This window comes from Caretta caretta, chromosome 6 (assembly GCF_965140235.1).
Source record: "Caretta caretta isolate rCarCar2 chromosome 6, rCarCar1.hap1, whole genome shotgun sequence".
Taxonomy (NCBI): domain Eukaryota; kingdom Metazoa; phylum Chordata; order Testudines; family Cheloniidae; genus Caretta; species Caretta caretta.
Genome location: NC_134211.1, coordinates 120,725,141 through 120,747,309, shown reverse-complemented (window position 1 = coordinate 120,747,309; position 22,169 = coordinate 120,725,141). Strand labels below are relative to the sequence as shown.

At 39.9% G+C, this 22,169-nt stretch overlaps 1 protein-coding gene across 10 annotated transcripts in view; it reads left to right on the top strand.

Annotated features, from left to right (window-relative positions):
- Nucleotides 1-22,169, top strand: part of KIAA0586 (KIAA0586 ortholog) — a 140,066-nt gene that overhangs the window by 40,022 nt on the left and 77,875 nt on the right. For 9 of the 10 annotated variants that reach the window (XM_048851977.2, XM_075129961.1, XM_075129964.1 and 6 more), the window contains exons 14-18: nt 7,024-7,096; nt 7,418-7,687; nt 9,227-9,401; nt 17,276-17,464; nt 18,574-18,761. In XM_048851977.2, the coding sequence (XP_048707934.1) occupies nt 7,024-7,096; nt 7,418-7,687; nt 9,227-9,401; nt 17,276-17,464; nt 18,574-18,761 (895 nt within the window). The remainder of the gene's footprint in view (nt 1-7,023; nt 7,097-7,417; nt 7,688-9,226; nt 9,402-17,275; nt 17,465-18,573; nt 18,762-22,169) is intronic. The other variant, XM_075129965.1, reaches the window with a different exon arrangement.

The window sequence follows — 22,169 nt, the reverse complement described above, 5'->3', positions numbered from 1 at the left end:
AATGGAAATAGTAGAATTAGGAATAATAATGCAGAAATGATAGAAGTGTTTTGTGACGGGATCCCCAGGGTGCAGCCTGGGACTTTGGGACCGCTGTGCCCCCTTAACTCTCTCCAGCCCAGGCTTTCTCTCACAATGTTTTGCTAGTGACAAGCAGTAAACCCCTCCAGGCCCTGTTATCAGTCAGCGCAACGGCATGTGGAGCCCTACACCCATCTAGATTGCATGAATGCTCCCAGAGCCACTCGTGAATCACACAGAGAAAGGCACCAGCCAAATCCCGCCCAGCTACCAGCACGGTACCTCAGGAATATACCATCTTGCACTGCTCGTCTTGAGCAGTGCAAATTTATTAATTGGTTCACCACTTCATGAATGGAAAGTGGATATTCACTACCCTTTGCAAACCTGAGGAGATTTACCACATACTTCAGGCAAACTCACTTATAAAGAAACAGTATAACAAATTTATTGACTACAAAAGATAGTTTTTAAGTGATTATAAGTGATAGACAAAAAGTCAGAGTGGTTACCAAAATAAAATAAAATATAAGCATGCAGTCTAAACTTTCAACTCTATTAGACTGGGCAACATCTAGATTAAGCAGTTTTTCTCACCCCACTGGATATTGCAGTGCATAGTACACAGGTTTCACCCTTGAAACCTGGGCCAGTCCCCTCTGTTGGAGTCTTCAGAGTGTCCTTGTTGTTTCCAGCATAGGTGAGGGAAGGAGAAAGGCCAAGCATGGGGCCACTGTGTTTTGTTTTATACTCTTAGTCTATGTGCCTGGAGAACACAAGTCCAGGCATGTTTGGTGCGCATTGCTGAGTCCCCAGGTAAGGCTGAGCAATTCCTCTGGTGTGGCCTTATGCTGGTGAGTCATTGAATTGTAGCTCCTTTGCTGGACAATGGCTGTTAATGGTTTTTGACACCCACCCAGGTGTTGGTTACTTTCCTTGGCTTTGTCTCTGGAGAGCTAGTATCTGGGTGCTTCCCAAACCCACAGCATATTTTAGTGACAGCCATACAACACAATTCTCATAACTTCATATACATTAATGATATACATATTTAGATAGAACAGTGACTTTCAGCAGATCATACCCTTTCCCCAAATACTTCACATGGCCTGCTTTATATGCAATATCACAATTATATATAAATGAGGAATATGGGGTTACCGGACGCTCCCCCAAGGTATAGAATGTAACATGTTCAATAAATATTTGTTCTGTATTTGGGAAAAACAGATGACATAGTCATATATAATGATGATGGCAACACTTTGTATTCTGCTGGTATCTTGAAAGGATGTTAAACAGCAGCTACTGAAGTTAGACATTTTAAAATCAGCAAATCCAGATAACTTGCATCCAAGAGTTTTAAAGGAGCTGGCTGAGGAGCTCACTGGATTGCTAATGTTGATTTTCTGCAAATCTTGGATCACTGGAGAAGTTTCAGAAGACTGGAAGAAAGCTAATGTAGTGCTGATATTTTAAAAGGCTAAGAGGGATGGCTCTTTTAATTATAGGCTTGTCATTCTGAGGTTAACCCTAGGCAAGATAATATAGTGTCTGATACAGGACATGATTAATAAAGAATTAAAGGAAGATTATATAATTAATTACATTCAACATGGGTTTATGGAAACTAGATCCTGTCAAACTAACTTGATATATATTTTTGATGAGATTACAATTTGATTGATAAAGATAATAGTGTTGATGTAATATACTTAGAATTCTGTAAGGCATTTGACTTGTAAGGCTGACATTTTGATTATTAAAAACTGGAAAGGTATAAAATTAACATGGCACACATTAAGTGGATTAAAAACTGGCTAACTGATAAGTCTCAAAATGTACTTGTAAATGGGGAAATCATCATAGAGCGGGTGTGGTTCTAATGGGGTCCTGCAGGGATCAGTTCTTGGTCCTACATATTTAACATTTTTATCAGTGAAAACATAAACGCTAATAAAATGTGCAGACAACACAAAAATTGAGGGAGTGGTAAATAGCGAAAAGAACAGGTCACTGATATAGGGTGATCTGGATAGCTTGGAATGCTGGCCTTAAGCAAACAATATGTGTTTTAATATGGCTTAATTTAAATGTGTACATCTAGGAAAAATGTAGGATGGGGGACTCTATTCTGGGAGGCAGTGACTCTAAAAAAGATTTGGGGGTCAGGGTGCATAATTAGCTGAACATGAACTCCCAGGGTGACGCTGTGGCCAAAAGGGGCTAATGCAATCCTTGGATGCATAAACAGGGGAATCTTGAGTAGGAATACAGAGGCTATTTTACCTCTGCTTGTGGCACTGGTGTAACTGTTGCTGGAATATTGTGTCCAGTTCTGGTGCCCACAATTCAAGAAAGATATTGAAAAATTGGAGAGGGCTCAGAGAAGAGCCATGAGAATGATTAAAGGATTGGAAAACATGCCTTATAGTGACAGGTTTCAGAGTAACAGCCGTGTTAGTCTGTATTCGCAAAAAGAAAAGGAGTACTTGTGGCACCTTAGAGACTAACCAATTTATTTGAGCATGAGCTTTCGTGAGCTACAGCTCACTTCATCGGATGCAGCATCCGATGAAGTGAGCTGTAGCTCACGAAAGCTCATGCTCAAATAAATTGGTTAGTCTCTAAGGTGCCACAAGTACTCCTTTTCTTTATGCCTTATAGTGATAGCCTAAAAGAGCTCAATTTATTTAGCTTAACAAAGAGAAGCCACACACAGCTCTTCTCCTCCTGAAGAGCTCTGTGTGGCTTGAAAGATTGTCTCTCTTGCCAGCAGAAGTTGGTCCAATAAAAGATACAACCTCACCCTTGTCTCTCCAATATTCTGGGACCAACACGGCTAAAACACCACTGCATACCATTCCCATCTAGAAGACTCTTCATCAGTTTAACACCTGTAACTTTTTAGGAATATTCACATTATAGCAGGCTTTGGCTTTTAAATTTGTTTTTGCTCTGTCAGCAGTATAAAATATTTTTATTTAATTAAACACATCCCCTTGCTTCATTACTTAGTCTTCCTGGAAATATACTCCTTTTTTCATTTCTAAGTACATATAGCCATTCTCTAGTATGATGCAGTTTTGTTCTTGCCTGTTCAAATGTGACAAAAGATGAAATTTCAGGGTTTTTTTTGGTCAGTCCAGGTGAATTTAAGTTTCTTATCAGCATCACAATTTCAGTTTGCCTTACATAGGCAGGATGGGGCAAGTTTTGAGTTTCTACTTTTCCTTCTAGAATCTCTTAGCGTATTTTTTCCAGTCAAACTAAGTCTTTCAATTAAGGGAGGGTTAAAAATGCATTGAGAAATTTAGAGAAGTTTTTGGAAGGAAAACTGATACTTGTTCCTTTTCTGGCATGGCAGTGCAGCTTGTTCTAGCTGGGTTTTAGGCCAAGCCTCCAAACCACGGGTCCCAGTGCTTTCTGAGGTAGTAAAAACTCTAACTTCTCTGCAGCCTCAATTTCAGATGTTAGGATCAAGTTTCTGTATCCAAAGGTAATTTCCAGGTACCCAAATAACTTAGCCTGTCCAGTGGATGCTTAATACAGATCTGGAGTGGCTCATGACTATGAGAGCTTACTTCAGGGCAGACTGTCAAAAACAGGGCAGACACCCCAAACTGGTGGTGTGTTCTATAATTAGTTTCACAAGCCCAGAAACAAATGTGAACTCCTGGATCACTATAATGGAGTCACATACAGTCCATTAGGCCCTACAGTCGATGATAAATGGTCACTTATGCCAAAGACCACAAAATATTCGGGTTGCTCCCAGTCCCAAGAGTAGCTTACTCCAGATCAATTTGTACCTTAGATCTCACACTGAAGACCATGATTGTAGCGAATCCTATAGTAAATTGACTAAAGATTTATTAATGAGGAAAAAGAAATGAGTTAAAGCAAGCAAGGATATACACACAAGTGAGTTAACATCTGTGTTTCCTAAAGATGACAGATATGTAGTGATCTGTCCATTCAAAATGTCTTTCAGGGTGGACTCAGTGGTAACCCTTGGGGATCTCTGCCTTAGTTTAGTGTCTCTGGCCTTGTGAGAGTTTAAACAGCAAAGAGATTAAAATTTTTCTTGCTGTTTTGTCTGTTACATTTAGCCTTCCAGTCCATGAGATGAGCTCCTTTATAAGTAGCATTTCCAAGATCTGATAAGGCCATTCACCAATCCATTGTATTGTGATGTTCCTTAATGGCCTGTTCAAACTTGAGAGGCATCCTGAATGGCCGGGGAGAGGGGAGATGATTCCTGTGCCAGGGTTCACAAGTTCAGAGCAAATATTTTTGAAGTTACAAAGCAAAAGTTACAAATTTCCTTATAGCATGGAAATCAGACATTACAAATGAGATTAATGCATGCAACAACTTGCTTACACTCATGTCAGGACTGTCAAGTGCTCCTGAAGCACTTGCATGAGAGGAAAGTGATTAGGAACAGTCAGCATGGATTCACCAAGGGAAGGTCATGCCTGACTAATCTAATCGCCTTCTATGATGAGATTACTGGTTCTGTGGATGAAGGGAAAGCAGTGGATGTATTGTATCTTGACTTTAGCAAAACTTTTGACACGGTCTCCCACAGTATTCTTGTCAGCAAGTTAAGGAAGTATGGGCTGGATGAATGCACACTATAAGGTGGGTAGAAAGTTGGCTAGATTGTCGGGCTCAACGGGTAGTGATCAATGGCTCCATGTCTAGTTGGCAGCCGGTGTCAAGTGGAGTGCCCCAGGGGTCGGTCCTGGGGCCGTTTTGTTCAATATCTTCATAAATGATCTGGAGGATGGTGTGGATTGCACTCTCAGCAAATTTGCGGATGATACTAAACTGGGAGGAGTGGTAGATACGCTGGAGGGCAGGGATAGGATACAGAGGGACCTAGACAAATTGGAGGATTGGGCCAAAAGAAATCTGATGAGGTTCAATAGGGATAAGTGCAGGGTCCTGCACTTAGGATGGAAGAACCCAATGCACAGCTACAGACTAGGGACCGAATGGCTAGGCAGCAGTTCTGCGGAAAAGGACCTAGGGGTGACAGTGGACGAGAAGCTGGATATGAGCCAGCAGTGTGCCCTTGTTGCCAAGAAGGCCAATGGCATTTTGGGATGTATAAGTAGGGGCATAGCGAGCAGATCGAGGGATGTGATCGTCCCCCTCTATTCGACATTGGTGAGGCCTCATCTGGAGTACTGTGTCCAGTTTTGGGCCCCACACTACAAGAAGGATGTGGATAAATTGGAGAGAGTCCAGCGAAGGGCAACAAAAATGATTAGGGGTCTGGAACACATGACTTCTGAGGAGAGGCTGAGGGAACTGGGATTGGTTAGTCTGCGGAAGAGAAGAATGAGGGGGGATTTGATAGCTGCTTTCTGCTTACCTGAGAGGTGGTTGCAGAGAGGATGGTTCTAGACTATTCTCAGTGATAGAAGAGGACAGGACAAGGAGTAATGGTCTCAAGTTGCAGTGGGGGAGGTTTAGGTTGGATATTAGGAAAAACTTTTTCACTAGGAGGGTGGTGAAGCACTGGAATGCGTTACCTAGGGAGGTGGTGGAATCTCCTTCCTTAGAAGCTTTTAAGGTCAGGCTTGACAAAACCTTGGCTGGGATGATTTAATTGGGAATGGGTCCTGCTTTTGAGCAGGGGGTTGGACTAGATGACCTCCTTAGGTCCCTTCCAACCCTGATATTCTATGATTCTATGTCGTAGAGTCTAAACACGGAATACATTCTTATAAGACTAATACCTATTTTGAACAAAACTAACATACAGGTGAGCTGGTTTGGTTTCCAGCTGTAGTTTGTCAGTTCTCAGCTAACACCTGCGGCTTTGACTAGAGCTGGCACTTGTTTTACCAGTGTCACACCAAGAGGCAAAGGTTTTCTGTTAATCTTTCCCCTCTCTTCTCTACAGGATTTAAAAAGAGGTCTAGGTCAACTGAACCAAATGTCATAAGTTCAGCATGAAAAGCTTTTTAGGGGGTTGTTTTGTAGAGCACACTTAAGGCCTTAACTTCATGTTTCATATGATACTAGTAAAGTAGATCAGATTGTCTCCAGAACAGCCAGGGTTTAAACGTTTGTCTGATTGTTTTTGTTATTGCTACTCCTTGTAGTAAGCTCACAATTTCAAGGTCCTGTTGGGGCTCATTCAGTCAATATGTGTCTAAAATTGTTGCCAACCTCTGTGCAGATAGTACGACGACGTGCACCAATATAACAACCCAGGTATATTTATTTTCTGTTCAGATGAGCAAAGCTACCACAGAGAATACTCAGCATGCTTTCTCAGTGCACTATTGCTTGCTCTCTGTCTCGTGACATGAATCTGATTTTGACCATTGGTGTTACAGAACCTGTTTCCATGTTGTGAGCACCCAATCTTTCTCACACCTTTGTTTTTTTTAGGATGTCTCTCTAGTTTCTGTTCCAGATATTTTATCAGTTGCTTACATAAAATTATATCTGCAAAATATATTTTGGTGGTAATTGAACTCTCATCTCTTTGCTGTCTTGAATGAAGCTAGTCTCTCTTTTGTAAAGATTTTCTGGGAATGGGAATCCATAATAATTCCTTTTTGGAAAAAAAGACTTACCTGTCTTTAAATACTCATCTGCTCACTCTCCCCAACCAAATTGGGAGTATGTTTTTCATACTCTTTTGCTTTTCAAAAAAGGAACATATGAGGCAATAGGGGCTGCTATACCATCTCATGAGAGTAAGTGCATGGCACCTGCTTGTGAGGCATGTTAATGGTGCTAGGGCATAGAACTGTGGGAGCTTCCAACAATGATGTACTAGAAGCACAGATGTGGGAAAGTAGTATGAATACATCCAATATCTTCAGAGATCAAGAATTGTAGGTAAGTAGTATTCTTATTTTCCCAGTGCTTTTTAAAGCCTCCCTCAGAACAGGTCACTACATTCTCAGGAACTAACTCATCACAGTTTGAGAAACCTTGACCTAACGTAGCTTTTTCTTCTTTGTGTTTCAGAAATGTACTGGAGGAGATTCGTATCAGAAAGACGGTAGATGAGTGGATTAAAGCAATCAGTGTGGAAATTCAGGTATGGCTGGAAGAAAATGTATGAGTTAAAGTTTCTTGCATTGTAAGACACACTTGTGGTTTTTTAAAATGTAGACTTCTAAGAAATATTGTTCACTCTCCATATGAAAACATCAGGAGACTATTAGGCCAATTTGTAGCTTAACAACAAAATATTCACACCTATTTTAAAACTTGTTTAGCTTATTGAAAATCACTACATCACAGTTACTGTTTAACATGAAAAACAAGCCATTTGTCAGAACTTCAAAGTTGTCCCCAGCCTCTCCTGATAGACTGGAAGATAAAATCTCGTTTGACTATGTTTCCATTTTATCTTTAGGCAGAAATGGCAAAAAGTGATTATGAACAAACACAATATAATCAAAAAGATCTAAAGACTCCATGGATCAAGAGAACACAGAATACCAGGGATATGAAGACCAACAAAGAAATTAAAGCAAAAACTCAAAAAACCCAAGGATCCTTAACAAAGAAGTATTTATCTGCTGCTAAGCCTTCTGAGAAGGCGTCAGAGGATAATTTTAGAAGGCAGAGCTTGAAAAGTTATTCAGTTTCTGAAACTTTGCTGAAGAAAGAAGGAAGGGCAGAGGTAAAGGGTTTTGTTTATTTTTTGGAGTTCCTTCTGGTAATGATGGCCCTACTTCAGTTTCCAGGAGAGAACTGAATTGGAACCGTCAGTGTCCTGCTTTATGATTGACAGTAATTAAAATGTTCACATGTAAGGCAAATATTCCTCTACACACAGTGCTAGTTGAGTAGTATCTGGAATACTGCACATTTAATTCTGGACAATTATGCTATAAGGCACAGGATTTGTAGGGTTTGTTTAAAGGGTAGTTTGAGTGTACATTACTTCATTTATAATTAATATTACCATAAATGCAAATTTAAAATAAAATGGCTCCCTCCTTTGGGTTTCCATTGTGAGGACTGGCTTTATTTTTATGCTTGTAGAGTACATAGCTAATTGGCACTTAATAAATAATATGTAACAGGGTATAAAAAGGTAAAGTTGATTGTATACTTGATACTGATTGATGCAAAAGTTCTTATGCATAACGAAAACTAATTTATCAAATTACATAGGAAGTGTCAGGGTTCCTTCCCCACTCTGAACTCTAGGGTACAGATGTGGGGACCGGCATGAAAGACCCCTAAGCTTATTCTTACCAGCTTAGGTTAAACACTTCCCCAAGGTACAAACTTTGCCTTGGCCTTGAACAGTATGCTGCCACCACCAAGTGTTTTAAACAAAGAACAGGGAAAGAGGCCACTTGGAGACATCTTTCCCCAAAATATCCCCCCAAGCCCTACACCCCCTTTCCTGGGGAAGGCTTGATAATAATCCTCACCAATTGGTACAGGTGAATGCAGACCCAAACCCTTGGATCTTAAGAACAATGAAAAATCAATCAGGTTCTTAAAAGAAGAATTTTAATTAAAGAAAAGGTAAAAGAATCACTTCTGTAAAATCAGGATGAAAAACACTTTACAGGGTATTCAGATTCAAAACACAGAGGCTCCCCCTCTGGGCAAAACCTTAAAGTTACAGAGAACAGGAATAAACCTCCCTCTTAACACAGGGAAGATTCACATAAAACAAAAGATAAACTAATCCGCTTTGCCTGGTTTACCTATACTGGTTGCAATATTGGAGATTTGGATTAGGATGGTTTGGAGAAGATGGATTTCTGTCTGGCCTCTCTCAGTCCCAAGAGAGAACAAACATGTAAAGAAAGAGCACAAACAAAAGCCTTTCCCCCTCCAAGATTTGAAAGTATCTTGTTCCCTTATTGGTCCTTTGGGTCAGGTGCCAGCCAGGTTAGCTGAGCTTCTTAACCCTTTACAGGTAACAGGATGTTGCCTCTGGCCAGGAGGGATTTTATAGCACTGTATACAGAAAGGCGGTTACCATTCCCTTTATATTTATGACAGGAAGTAAAAATAAATAAATAAATAAATAAATAAGTCAAGATTTACAGTTCGTCTAACACTGTTTCATTTCTGTATCTTATTTGTCCATAATACTTCACAAAATGTAAAACTGCTGGAAAAAAATGTGTAGTAATAATTACACATTTAGTTCTTCACATATGGAGAATTTAGAAATTACTTTTCTTCTGTGCAGGGACCTCTGAAAGCAAGTGCAGTGGAGCAGAATGAAGAGTATCTGTCCCAGGTATATGGGAAACCAATTTACCAGGGCCACCGCAGCAAGCTTAAAAAAGCGCCATATCTCAGGTTCAACTCTCCATCTCCCAAATCCAAACCTCAAAGACCAAAAATTATAGAGTGTGTTAGGGGTAAGTAATCCTTTGATATAAATGTTTAAATTATAAACAGGTGTGTCTGTCGTCACTTCCCATTAGGTGCTTTCTTTCAGGTTTTTCTTTTCAAATTCCTTATAGCAGATTCAGTTGCTTGTTTACAGTGGGCACACTCTTCAAGTTAAGCTTTAGTGAGTTGTGATAACCATTCTCTTTTTCCCCTCATTATTTGAGAGCCAACCTTTCTGAAATTCATCCCCAGTACATGTTGTAAAATGAACAAGTTATATTATTACTGGCATAGCTGTGATATTCATACTTGTAATGGAAATTCATCTTCAGCCTTCTGCTTATAGTCTCTCTTCTTAACATGCACGTAATACTCTGGAAGTATTTTTTTTTGTTACTGTATCAAACTTTAGATCCCATCTCTTTCAAAACTCTCATTTTTTATGACAGATTAGCGATCCATGATCAATTCAATGTATGCTTTCACTGTGTTTTAAGAAATATATAGTTGAATTATTACACTTGTCATATCTCCATAGTTAAAGTTGCATTTAAAATGGGGTTTACAATTCTGTTTTTCTATACATGTAGGTAGCCTTTAAGTGTGAAATCATGGAACTAGAAGGGACCTCAAGCTCATCTAGTCCAGTCCCCTGCACTCATGGCAGGACTAAGTATTATCTAGACCATCCCTGTCTAACATGCTCTTAAAAATATCCCATGATGGAGACTCCACAACCTCCCTAGGCAATTTATTCCAGTGCTTAACCACCCTGACAGTTAGGAAGTTTTTCCTAATGTCCAACCTAAACCTCCCTTGCTACAATTTAAGCCCATTGCTTCTTGTCCTATCCTCTGAGGTTAAGAAAAACAATTTTTCTTCCTCCTCCTTTTAACAACCTTTTATGTACTTGAAAACTATTGTGTCCCCTCTGTCTTTTTTCCAGACTAAACAAACCCAATTTCTTAAATCCTCCCTCATAGGTCATGTTTTCTAAAAAAATAATTTTTGTCGCTCTTCTCTGGACTCTCTCCAATTTGTCCACATCCTTCCTGAAATGTGGTGCCCAGGGCTGGACACAATACTCCAGATGAGGCCTAACAGCGCGGAGTAGAGCGGAAGAATTACTTCTCGTGTCTTGCTTACAGCACTTCTGCTAATACATCCTAGAATGATGTTCGTGTTGCACTGTTGACTCATATTTAGCTTGTGATCCACTATGACCCCCAGATCCCTTTCTGCAGTACTCCTTCCTAGGCTGTCCTTTCTCATTTTGTATGTGTACAACTGATTGTTCCTTCTTAAGTGGAGTACTTTGCATTTGTGCTTCTTGAATTTCATCCTGTTTACTTCAGACCATTTCTCCAGTTTGTCCAAATCATTTTGAAATTTAATCCTATCCTCCAAAGCCCTTGCAACCCCTCCCAGCTTGGTACTGTCCACAAACTTTATAAGTGTACTGTCTATGCCATGATCTAAATCATTGATGAAGATATTGAACAGAACCGGATCCAGAACTGATCCCTGCGGGACCCCACTCGTTATGCCCTTCCAGCATGACTGTGAACCACTGATAACTACTCTCTGGGAATGGTTTTCCAACCAGTTATGCACCTACCTTATAGTACATGGGTGGCCAACCTGTGGCTCCGGAGCCACATGCGGCTCTTCAGAAGTTAACATGTGGCTCCTTGTATAGGCACCGACTCCGGGGCTGGCGCTTTAGGCACCAGCTTTCCAGTGTGCCACGGGGTGCTCACTGCTCAACCCCTGGCTCTGCCAAGGGTCCTGCCCCCACTCCACCCCTTCCCGCCTCCTCTCCTGAGCCTGCAGTGCTCTTGCTCCTTCCCCCTCTCTCCCCCGGGCTTCCTGCATGCCACGAAACAGCTGATCAGGAGGTGCGGGGAGGTGCTGATCGGTGGGACCGCCGGTGGGTGGGAGGCGCTGGGAGCAGGGCGGGGAGCTGATGGGGGGGCTGCTGATGTATTACTGTGGCTCTTTGGCAATGTACATTGTTAAATTCTGGCTCCTTCTCAGGCTCAGGTTGGCCACCCCTGTTATAGTAGCTCAATTTAGGTTGCATTTCCCTAGTTTGTCTATGAGAAGGTCATGCGAGACAGTATCAAAAGCTTTACTAAAGTCATGATATACCAAGTTTACCGCTTCCCTCCATCTACAAGACTTGTTACCCTGTCAAAGAAAGTTATCAGGTTGGTTTGACGTGATTTGTTTTTGACAAATCCATGCTGACTGTTACTTATCACCTTATTATCTTCTAGATGTTTGGAAATCGATTGCTTAATTATTTGCTCCGTTATCTTTCCGAGTACAGAAGTTAAGCTGACTGGTCTATAATTCTCCTGGTTGTCCCTTTCCCCTTTTTATAGATTGGCATGATATTTGCCCTTTTCCAGTCTTCTGTTACCTCTCCTGTCTTCCATGACTTTTCGAAGATAATCACTAATGGTTCACATATCTCCTCAGTCAGCTCCTTGAGTATTCTAGGATGCATTTCAACAGGCCCTGGTGACTTGAAGACATCTAATTTGTCCAAGTAATTTTTAACTGTTTTTTCCCTATTTTAGCCTCTTCTGATCCTACCACATTTTCACTGCCATTCACTGTGTTAGACATCCAATCACCACCAACCTTCTTGGTGAAAACTGAAACAAAGACATCATCAAAGCACCTCTGCCATTTCCACATTTTCTGTTGTTATTCCCCCCGCCTACCCTGTCCTTGGTCTTCTTCTTGCTTCTAATGTATTTGAAGAATGTTTTCTTGTTACCCTTTATGTCTTTAGCTAGTTTGATCTCTCACATAGTGTTAGTTCTTATGCCATTTGAAATGTCTGTGTGGTTTGTATGTGTTATCTTTTCATTTCTACATTAAAATGTTTGAAGTTGTTGCTGAAATTTGTTTGTGGCAGTCAAACTTTTTTAATCAGCTGGTTACTTTTAAAAAACATTGTCTCATTTCACATAAACTTTCAGAGAGGTGAATCCTGAGCAGATCTGGTATGAGGACTAACTTTTAGGATTGTGGGTAGGATTAACTTTTGCCATTATTCTTCATAACTTTAAAGTTTTCCATTAGCAAAACCTGGGGACTGTTCTCCCTCAAAGAAACTCATAAAGAATTGCCCTCTATCAAAATGGTTGCTATTTCCCATTGTTCTTAATACAACTGAAGCTATTGGAGACCTCTGTTTTTGTATAGTCTGTACAGGAGGAAGTTTAGCAGATATGGCCATCCCCCTGAATCATTCCCAGTGAAAGTGACACTAAGTTGCCCTTTAAGGTGTGAGGAGGCAGAGGGGGTCACTGGGAGGATCCAGAAACTATGGGAATCTGAGAAGCAGGAAGGAAACCTAGGAGAGTTGGAAGGGAATGTGTTGTGTAGAAGGGGGAAAATGAGGACATGTGTAGCGGACATGTAGGGGAATGTAGGAGGAAGCCAGAGAAATAGGAGAGGAAATGGGGAAGAATATGAAGAGTAGGAAAGGGAGAGCAAGCATAAGGAGGAGTATAGAAGACAAGACACGATGGGAGACTGTGGAGGGAGAATGTGAGTTATCAAACAATTACATTAACTTCTCTCAATGTAAATGTGTGGATATTCAATGTACTGAAAATAGTGTGCAAAAGGGAAGGCTGATTTGGAGTCTTGTGTGATTGGAAGGAGTAGTTGGTTAGGGTGCTGGGAGGCAGTTAAAGGCTAGAGTGTGTGGTTTGTGGCAAACATGATTGAGGTAGGGGTAAAGTGTGTATCTGGGGGTGGAAGAGTAGAGAGTACATATCATTAATTGTTTTAACATTTAATTTATTTGCTTATGTGACTTGTTGTCGAGGTGGGTTTTATAGAAACCGTATCTGTTTAGTAACAGAGCTTTTTGTGTTTTAACTACAGTGAATGTTGTCAATATGCCATACGCTGTATAAACAGAGATTGACTGGATGAAGATGGGTAATTCTTTAATTTTTAAAGCAAAAACAGATCAGTTTAGGAAATAAGTCAGACTGTGCTTTAAATGTCACATGGTAATTATGATTAACAATTTAGTGGATATCAAAGAGTAGTAATGACTTGTTGTGACAGGGTCCCCTGGGTGCAACCTGGACTGTGGAACTGCTGAGCCCTCTGTCCCACCAACCTGGTATAATAAAACTATAGTAAAATAACGTAGTTATCCTCTAGTTGGAACTCTGTGCAAGTTACATTGATCTCTCTGTATCTGGTTAATAAATAAAGTAAGACATGTTTATTTTCTCTTTAGGGGAAAAAGGGAAGAAGATGGGAATATACTGTGTCATTTCATGAGAAATTACTGTAAATAGAGCTTCCATAGAATTAATCTAGTCCTAAGCTTTCCAACTGAGGTTTTAGCCTGAGGTAGGATGGTACTTGACTGGTACTTAAAATACCTAATTTTATTACCAACACAGAATTCTTGGGTTGACCTTGGGCAAGTTGCTTAAATCCTCTGTGCTTCAGTTCCTTGTTAGTAAAATGGGTGAAATAATACTTTCTAATAGGTATTGGAAATAATTTGTTCATGTTTTTCTGAGATGCTGATATACTACATTGATTGAAACTATATAGTGGTATAGACTAGAAACGTGTAGACTGTTATCAAGTGACCCTTTAACTTTCTCTTTGTTAAGCTAAATAGATTGAGCTCTTTGAGTCTATCACTATAAGGCATGTTTTCTAATCACTTTAATCGTTCTTGTGGCTGTTCTCTGACCGCTGTCCAATTTATCAACATCCTTTTTGATTCCCGATCCTGGAGATTGCATACCATGTTACATAGACCACAGAACCATTGAAAGTAGTTAGCCTCATGGTTGATTGTCAAGATAATCTAATTTTATTAAAGGTTTCAGAGTAACAGCCGTGTTAAAAGTACTTGAAAATCTAGTTCAGAGAATGTACCAAGAAATTCAGATTGCCCTGTTTGCTGCTCAGTCCTAATTGTTATTTACCACTCTGCCAGTCTTTGTCATTGCAAATATTTATCATCAATGATTTTATATGCTCTTCTGGATCATCTATGAAAATGTTTAATAGGGTTGGGCCTGCTACCTATTCTTGTGGAACCCACTAGGAAACTCCCCAATTTGATGATGTTTCCTCATTGACAACTAATTTTTGAGATCTGTCAGTTAGCCACTTCTTAATCCATTTAATGTGTGGTTTATTGTTATTGTATAGTGCTACTTTTTTAATATTGGTGTGGATCTAGAGCAACTTCAGTTCGTTAATTATCCTGGATTCACACTAGTATAATTGAGAGCAGAATTTCTCCCTTAAATCATAAAGAGTATACATATCGGTAACATTTTAGATTATTGTTTAGTGTGGTCAGGCTAGTGTTGCTATGTGAGAACATAAGAATGGCCATACTGGGGCAGACCAATGGTTTGTCTAGCCCCACTATCCTGCCGTCCGAGAGTGGCCAGTGCCAAGTGCATCAGAGGGAATGAAGAGAACAGGGCAATTATTGTGTGATCCATCCCCTGTTGTCCAGTCCCAGCTTCTGGCAGAACCTTATCTGTGTTTAAATTCTCAAGTTTAATGTGGAATAACGTACACTTTTTGCACAGAATGTGTATTGCATAGGAAGTTTTATGCATGCACAGCAAAAAATACAGTACTCAATATATGTTCCACTCGATGCTTAGATGTTGTTAAATAGGGTTAGTTTGTGAATACATTTTCAAAGCTGGATTGACAAATCAGTTTTCCCATGTTGATGTTGTGTCTATATTTATGAGTGGGAAGTTTTCACAGTTTGTCCTGCTGCAGCGGTTGAAAAAGCTCAGGGTGGACAGTTAAGAAGCAAGACACAAACCCCAAATTGGTGGTGAGCTCTATACTTAGATTTTATCAATCAAATATCTAGTGTAAATGCCTCACACACTATAACATTCTTAACATTGAGTCAGAGAGAGTCCCCTTGGGTACTCCAGTCTATCTTGTCACCTAGGCAAGGTGACCTTTGTGATAGATGTTCCCTTACACCAAAAGTCACAATAATAATTAGGGTACACCAAATCCCAAAGGACCAGTCACTTTACCACAGGTCAGTTGCACCTTAGCTCTCACACCAAAGACAACATATGTAGCCAATCCTATAGTAAACTATCAAAAGATTTATTAACTAGGAAAAGGAAATAAGAAAGTTATTTAGAAGGTTAAAGTAGGTAAACATATATGCAAACAAGTGAGTCACTCTTAATTTTGAAAAGGTAATAGAAGCTTCTATAATAAACAAGCGCTATATGTCTTTTAGGGTTAATCCATGCCAAGCACTGGCAATCTTTTGCTTATGCTTAGTAATCCTTGCTCCTCAGGGACCAAGCCGCATAAAAGATACAGGATGTGTCTACAGATACAGTGCTGCAATGGAGAGCTTCTCTTGTCAATGTAGGTACTCCATCTCCCCGGGTAGTTATGTAGATGGAAGAAGCCCTCCCATTGACTTAGCACTGTCTACACTGGGTGTTAAATCGGTATAACTATGTTGCTCAGCGGAGTGGATTTTCCATACCCCTGAGCGACGTAGTTACACCGACATAAGTTGGTAGTGTAGACCAAGCCACAGTTCCTCCTTGTGGAGACTTTTTATTTCTTTTCCCCTTCTACTTCGAGTTGCAAATTCAGATGTTGGGAAGAATTCAGTTGCACATCTCCTTTGCATGGAGGCCGAGAAAGCAATTCTGATGTTCCACAATGTTTAGTTTGGTGTTGATGGGTTTTCTTTTGTTGGGCAAAATATAAGACCTGTTGGGAACTAGTATTTTACACTTGTTAATGCTTCTCTCCTGTCTGATGATTTACAGTCGAAGAAAAGCACTTAAATATTACCTTATAACATAGCATACAGGTATTATAAGTGAAATTAATACATGCAACAACTTAAATGCCTTTCATAAAGTCTAAACACATTTTTGTAACTCTCATAACTATTTTAACCGTATTAACACAGAGATGAGCCACACTGGTTCCCGCTATATATTTGTTAGTGTTCAGTGAGGCCTAGGGGCATTGGCATGTGCTGCCAGGGTCAGTTTGTAGTTCATTGGATAATAAAGCCAGCAATGTATAGTATACACCTGTTGTTTCTTTTTCTAATTGGTCTTAGAGGAACAGCCGTGTTAGTCTGTATTCGCAAAAAGAAAAGGAGTACTTGTGGCACCTTAGAGACTAACCAATTTATTTGAGCATGAGCTTGAAGTGAGCTGTAGCTCACGAAAGCTCATGCTCAAATAAATTGGTTAGTCTCTAAGGTGCCACAAGTACTCCTTTTCTAATTGGTCTTAGGCATTTTATGTTGTGATATATTTTCAGTCAATGTCAGAGGTAGTTTCTACTTAAGTTTTTGTGTTACATGTTATTTAAATGGAAGGAGAGCTGCTTTCTTTAACTAAATACAGGGTTGTATATAGAATTTCCCTTATTCCTTATGGTGTTTCACATACAGCCCTATATTTACTTTTCTCTCTTTCATAAATCCTTGAAGGTCAGCCTACTCTGTTTCGATAGCAGTTTCAGTTACTGATCACTTGGTTTGAGTGCTGTGCAAAATAAAAACAGAAGAAAATTCATTGGCAGGGTGGAGTGCCATAAAACAGGTATTTTTGGTGGGGGAAGTTGTGAGTTTGGTGTATCTTTACAGAATTTCTTTCTGCTGTCAGTATTGAGGAATATAACATATTCATCACTTCCAATATTTTTTATTTATTAGAACAATGGCTGGTAATACCGTCTCTGTTTTTAAAGCTGTTATACATAGTTATTACAATCAAACAATTTGTATTACATAAGCTTTATACTAGCATATGACATTGTGTGAATGCACGTGAGAGATGTATAATTTAGTTGATTCTCATTTCAGGTACTAAGGTAAGGTCAGCAAGAACACAAACCAACTCTTGCACACAGAAAGTAATAATCAGTCCTAAGAGGCAGCGGCCACTTTCTGCACCCCTTAAAGAAAGTCAGTATCTGTTCAGCCCCAGCAGAGAAATGCCTGATGTTTCCAGTCCACTTGAAGGCCATCTAATTCCTATGGCTATTCCATTAGGTAAGAACAACCAAAAACCTAATGAGTTGTCTGGGCTAGATTCATCCCTGCTGCTTCTGAGAGAAGCATCTCTTATCTCTCTGTATCAGTGATGGCTTCTGTGCCCCTGGAGATTTACAGCTGCCCTTCCTTTGGGGACCCTGGTATGGGGGCGCAGTTTTAAATTCTGATGGGACTCAGTAGAAGCTTAACATGCAGAGGCTGTGGTGGGAATCTGTGTATCCTCTGTTTCTTTTAGCCAGGCCCACTCCTAGCCAGCACCACTCACACCTTGTGCTGCCCGTTTGAGGACATTCTGGCAGAGGAGAGATTGCTGGCATTTTGTACTTCAGGAGCCTCCTTCCTGGTACTCTTCCCATCACTGAGACTCTGCCTTTGGCTCTACAGGAGGAGACAGTGTTGATCAGAGAATGAATTCTGGGCCCTGGAATTTAATCTGCATGACAGAGAGTAGATATAAATTGATCATTTCTGCCCAGCAGTTTCAATAATATTGTCCCAAGTTGATTAGAGCATATTGATCATCACTGAGATAGTTTCCTCTTGAGAGTAGATCTAGTCTGAGTACTGTTAGTATATAGACAGAGGTTAATATTAAGCTGACACCTAAAGATAATAAATATACAAAAAAGAGGGGCTGCAGTCAGAGCTCACAGGATGTTCTGTCCTGAATCATATCTTGACTAACTGGCCTACTAGTTCCAGATAGGAGGAGGCAGGGGGAGACTGTGTACTGTAGGTATTGATTTTATATAGCCCATATCCCGTAGATCAAAAATGTCTGTCAGTTACGATGACTCAAGCTTTTGAGTAGCACAGGTGACTGCAGTTATTGTTGTTTCATAACACTAGGTGGCACTGTAGTCAATTGAACTACTAGAAAACAATTGGGAAAATCCTCAGGCATCTAGGATTAAAAAAATTAATATGAAAAAATGCATAAAAATTTAAATGTAACTGATAAGGCACTAGATTTTGACCAGAGAGGAAGAAAATTAATCTGATTTTTATAAAATTCACAAAAACGTTCTGATTTAAATTAAGTTTAACTTTATTCTGTTTAATCAATAAATTCAAGATTTTTATGTTTCTTGACTAACTTTCTTTAGGTCAAACGCAAATTAATGGCATCTCACCACAGTCTGCTGGAGTCATTATTGGTAAACCACACCCTGTTACAGTGATTGCCTCTGTTCTTCCAGCTCCTCCAAAACCACAACCTAAGCTAAAGAAACCCAACATAGCAGTAATAGAGATGAGATCAGAAAAAAAGGACCCTCCTAAACTCACTGTGCAGGTATGAAGCAAGAACAACAACTGCTTTACTTATTAATATTTGCTAAAGATTGTTTGTATTCAAGGACAGGGCAGGCCCATTACTCAATGGTGGGGGAGGGGGGAGACAATAACAGAAAATGTGGGAATGGTGGAAGCGCTAAATGCCTTTTTTGTTTCTGTTTTCACCAAAAAGGTCAGTAGCGATCTAACAACTAACACAGTGAATACCAGTGAAAATGAGGTAGGATCTGAGGCTAAAATAGGGGAAGAACAAGTTAAAAATTACTTAGACAAGTTAAAAAGAAAAGGAGTACTTGTGGCACCTTAGAGACTAACAAATTTATTTGAGCATAAGCTTTCATGAGCTATAGTTCACTTCATCGGATGTCTTCAAGTCACCAGGGTGATGTCTTCAAGTCATACGTCCTACAATACTCAAGGAGCTGACTGAGGAGATATCTGAGCGATTAGCAATTATCTTCAAAAACTCATGAAAGACTGCAGAGATTCCAGAGCATGGGAAGAGAGAAAAGATAATGCCAATCTATAAAAAGGAGAATAAGGACAACCCGGGTAATTACGACCAGTGGGGGGAAAAAAATCTAACTAGCTTCAAGACTGAGCTTGATAAGTTTATGGAGGGGATGGTATGATGAGACTGCCTACGGGACGGCTAGCAGCAAATATCTCCAAAGGCCAGTGATGGGACACTAGATGGGGAGGGTTCCGAGTTACTACAGAGAATTCTTTCCCAAGTGTCTGCTGGTAGGTTTTGGCCATGTGCTCAGGCTCTAACTGAACGCCATATTTGGAGTTGGGAAGGAATTTTCCCCTGGGTCAGATTGGCAGGGACCCCATTGGGTTTTCGTCTTCCTATGCAGCGTGGGACACGGGTCACTTGCAAGTTTAAACTAATGTAAATGCTGGATTCTCTGTAACTTGAAGTCTTTACATCATGATTTGAGGACTTCAGTACTCAGCCAGATGTTAGGGGTCTATTATAGGAGTGGGTGGGTGAGGTTCTGTGGCGTGCAGCGGGTCAGACTAGATGATCATAATGGTCCCTTCTGACCTCAAAGTCTATGAATCTGAGACCAGTCAGCTTAACTTCAGTAATCAAAAAGATAATGGAGCAAATAAGCAATCAGTTTGCAAACACCTAGAAGATAATAAGGTGATAAGTAACAGTCAACGTGGATTTGTCAAGAACAAATCGTGTCACAGCAACCTAAAAGCTTTCTTTGACAGGGTAACAAGGCCTGTGGATAGGTGGGAAGCAGTTGATGTGATATATCTTGACTTTAGTAAGGGTTTTGATACTATCTCACATCACCTTCTCATAAACAAACTAGGGAAATATAGCCTAAATGGTTCTACTGTAAGGTGGGTGCATAACTGGTTGGAAAACCATTCCCAGAGAGTACATATCAGTGGTTCACAGTCAAGCTGTGGAGTCCCACACGGATTGGTCCTGGGTCCGGTTTTGTTCAATATCTTCACAAATGATTTAGATAATGGCATAGAGAGTACACTTGTAAAGTTTGTGGACGTACCAAGTTGGGAGGGGTTATCAGTGCATTAGAGTATAGGATTAAAATTCAAAATGATCTAGATAAACTGGAGAAATGGCCTAAAGTAAATAGGATGAAATCTAGTAAGGACAAAGTCAAAGTACTCCATTTAAGAAGGAACAATCACACACATACAAAATGGGAAATGACTGCCTACGAAGGAATCTGCGGGTTGTAGTGGATCACAAGCTAAATACGAGTGAACTGTGTAACACTGTTGCCAAAAAGCAAACATCATTCTGGGATGTATTAGCAGGAGTGTTGAAAAGCAAGACACAAGAAATAGTTCTTCCATTCTACTTTGCGCTGATAAGGCCTCAGTGGTGTATTGTGTCCAATTCTGGGCGCCACATTTCAGGAAAGACGTGGACAAATTGGAGAAAGTCCAGAGGAGCAAAAATGATTAAAGGTCTAGAAAACATGACCTATGAGGAAAGATTTTTAAAAATGGGTTTGTTTAGTCTGGGGAAGAATACACGGAGAGGGGACATGATAATAGTTTTCAAATACATAAAAGGTTGTTACGAGGAGGATAGGACAAGAAGCAATGGGCTTACATTGCAGTAAGGGAGGTTTAGGTTGAACGTCAGGAAAAATTTCCTAACTGTTAGGGTAGTTAAGGACTGAAACAAATTGTGGAATCTCTGTCATTGGAGGTTTTTAAGAACAAGTTAGACAAACACCAGTCAGGAATGGTCTAGTTCAGGGGTTCTCAAATTGGGGGTCGGGACCTGTCAGGGGGTCGCGAGGTTATTACATGGAGGGTCGCGAGTTGTCAGCCTCCACCCCAAACCCCACTTTGCCTCCAGCATTTATAATGGTGTTAAATATATAAAAAAGTGTTTTTAATTTATAAGGGGGGGTTGCACTGAGAGGCTTGCTATATGAAAGGGGTCACCAGTACAAAAGTTTGAGAACCACTGGTCTAGTTAATAATTAGTCTTGCCTTGAGTGCAGGGGTCTGGACCAGAGGATCTATGATGGTCTTTTCCAGTTCTACACTTCTGTGATTCTATGTGAATGACTTGGTATTGGTGGATGCCTTTTCTCTTAATGTTAACACCGTATGGTATAGTGTAAACAAAAATCAGTCATCCTGTGCAAATTGTTTTGAATTTTTTTACAATTATTTTTATTATTTAACCAGAATAGAGTTGTTTGGAAAAAGAACATATCTGAAAGTATAATCCTTGTGTTGAGGAGAAAACAGCCCTGTGATTTTTTTTAGAGGGAGACTTTCATGCTGGAGCAAACTTGAAAAGGAGAGTTTAATTTATTTAAAACAATAGCAATTTACTTGGCTGAATGCTTTGCCATTTAAAATCTTTGTTTAAATATGAGTTTCCTTGCAACACAGTTTCCCTTCAGACCAGTCAACCACTGAAGTCCTAATTCCATGTTTGTGATATGAGTCTGTTGTCATGGAAATGGAAAAGAATGTTTTGTCAAAAATTCAGTATTTTGTTTTCATTGGAGAATCAAACTGAAGCAGAAGATATGCTGTCAGTATTCCCCCTCTCCCCTCCCCCCTTTAAATAGAACTACTTTGGAATAATAGCAGTCAAAAATTAAAAAAAAAAATCCCAGACAGAACATGTAGTCCATCCCTCTGCCAGTGCACTACTTTTCTCACCAACACACTTTTTTGGTCGTGCTTTGTTCAGTTTAGCTTTAAATGTTCCAAGTGATGAGGCTTTTGTCAAAGATTTAAACTAGTACTTACATTTCTTTTTGATGCATTTGTGTACCTGTTGAAAAATCTTTGTCACTGCAAAGAACATAACCGCTCTAATTCTTCTTCTAACTGTTTTGTACAAAGATTGTACATCTATTACAATGTGTCTATTACAAAATTA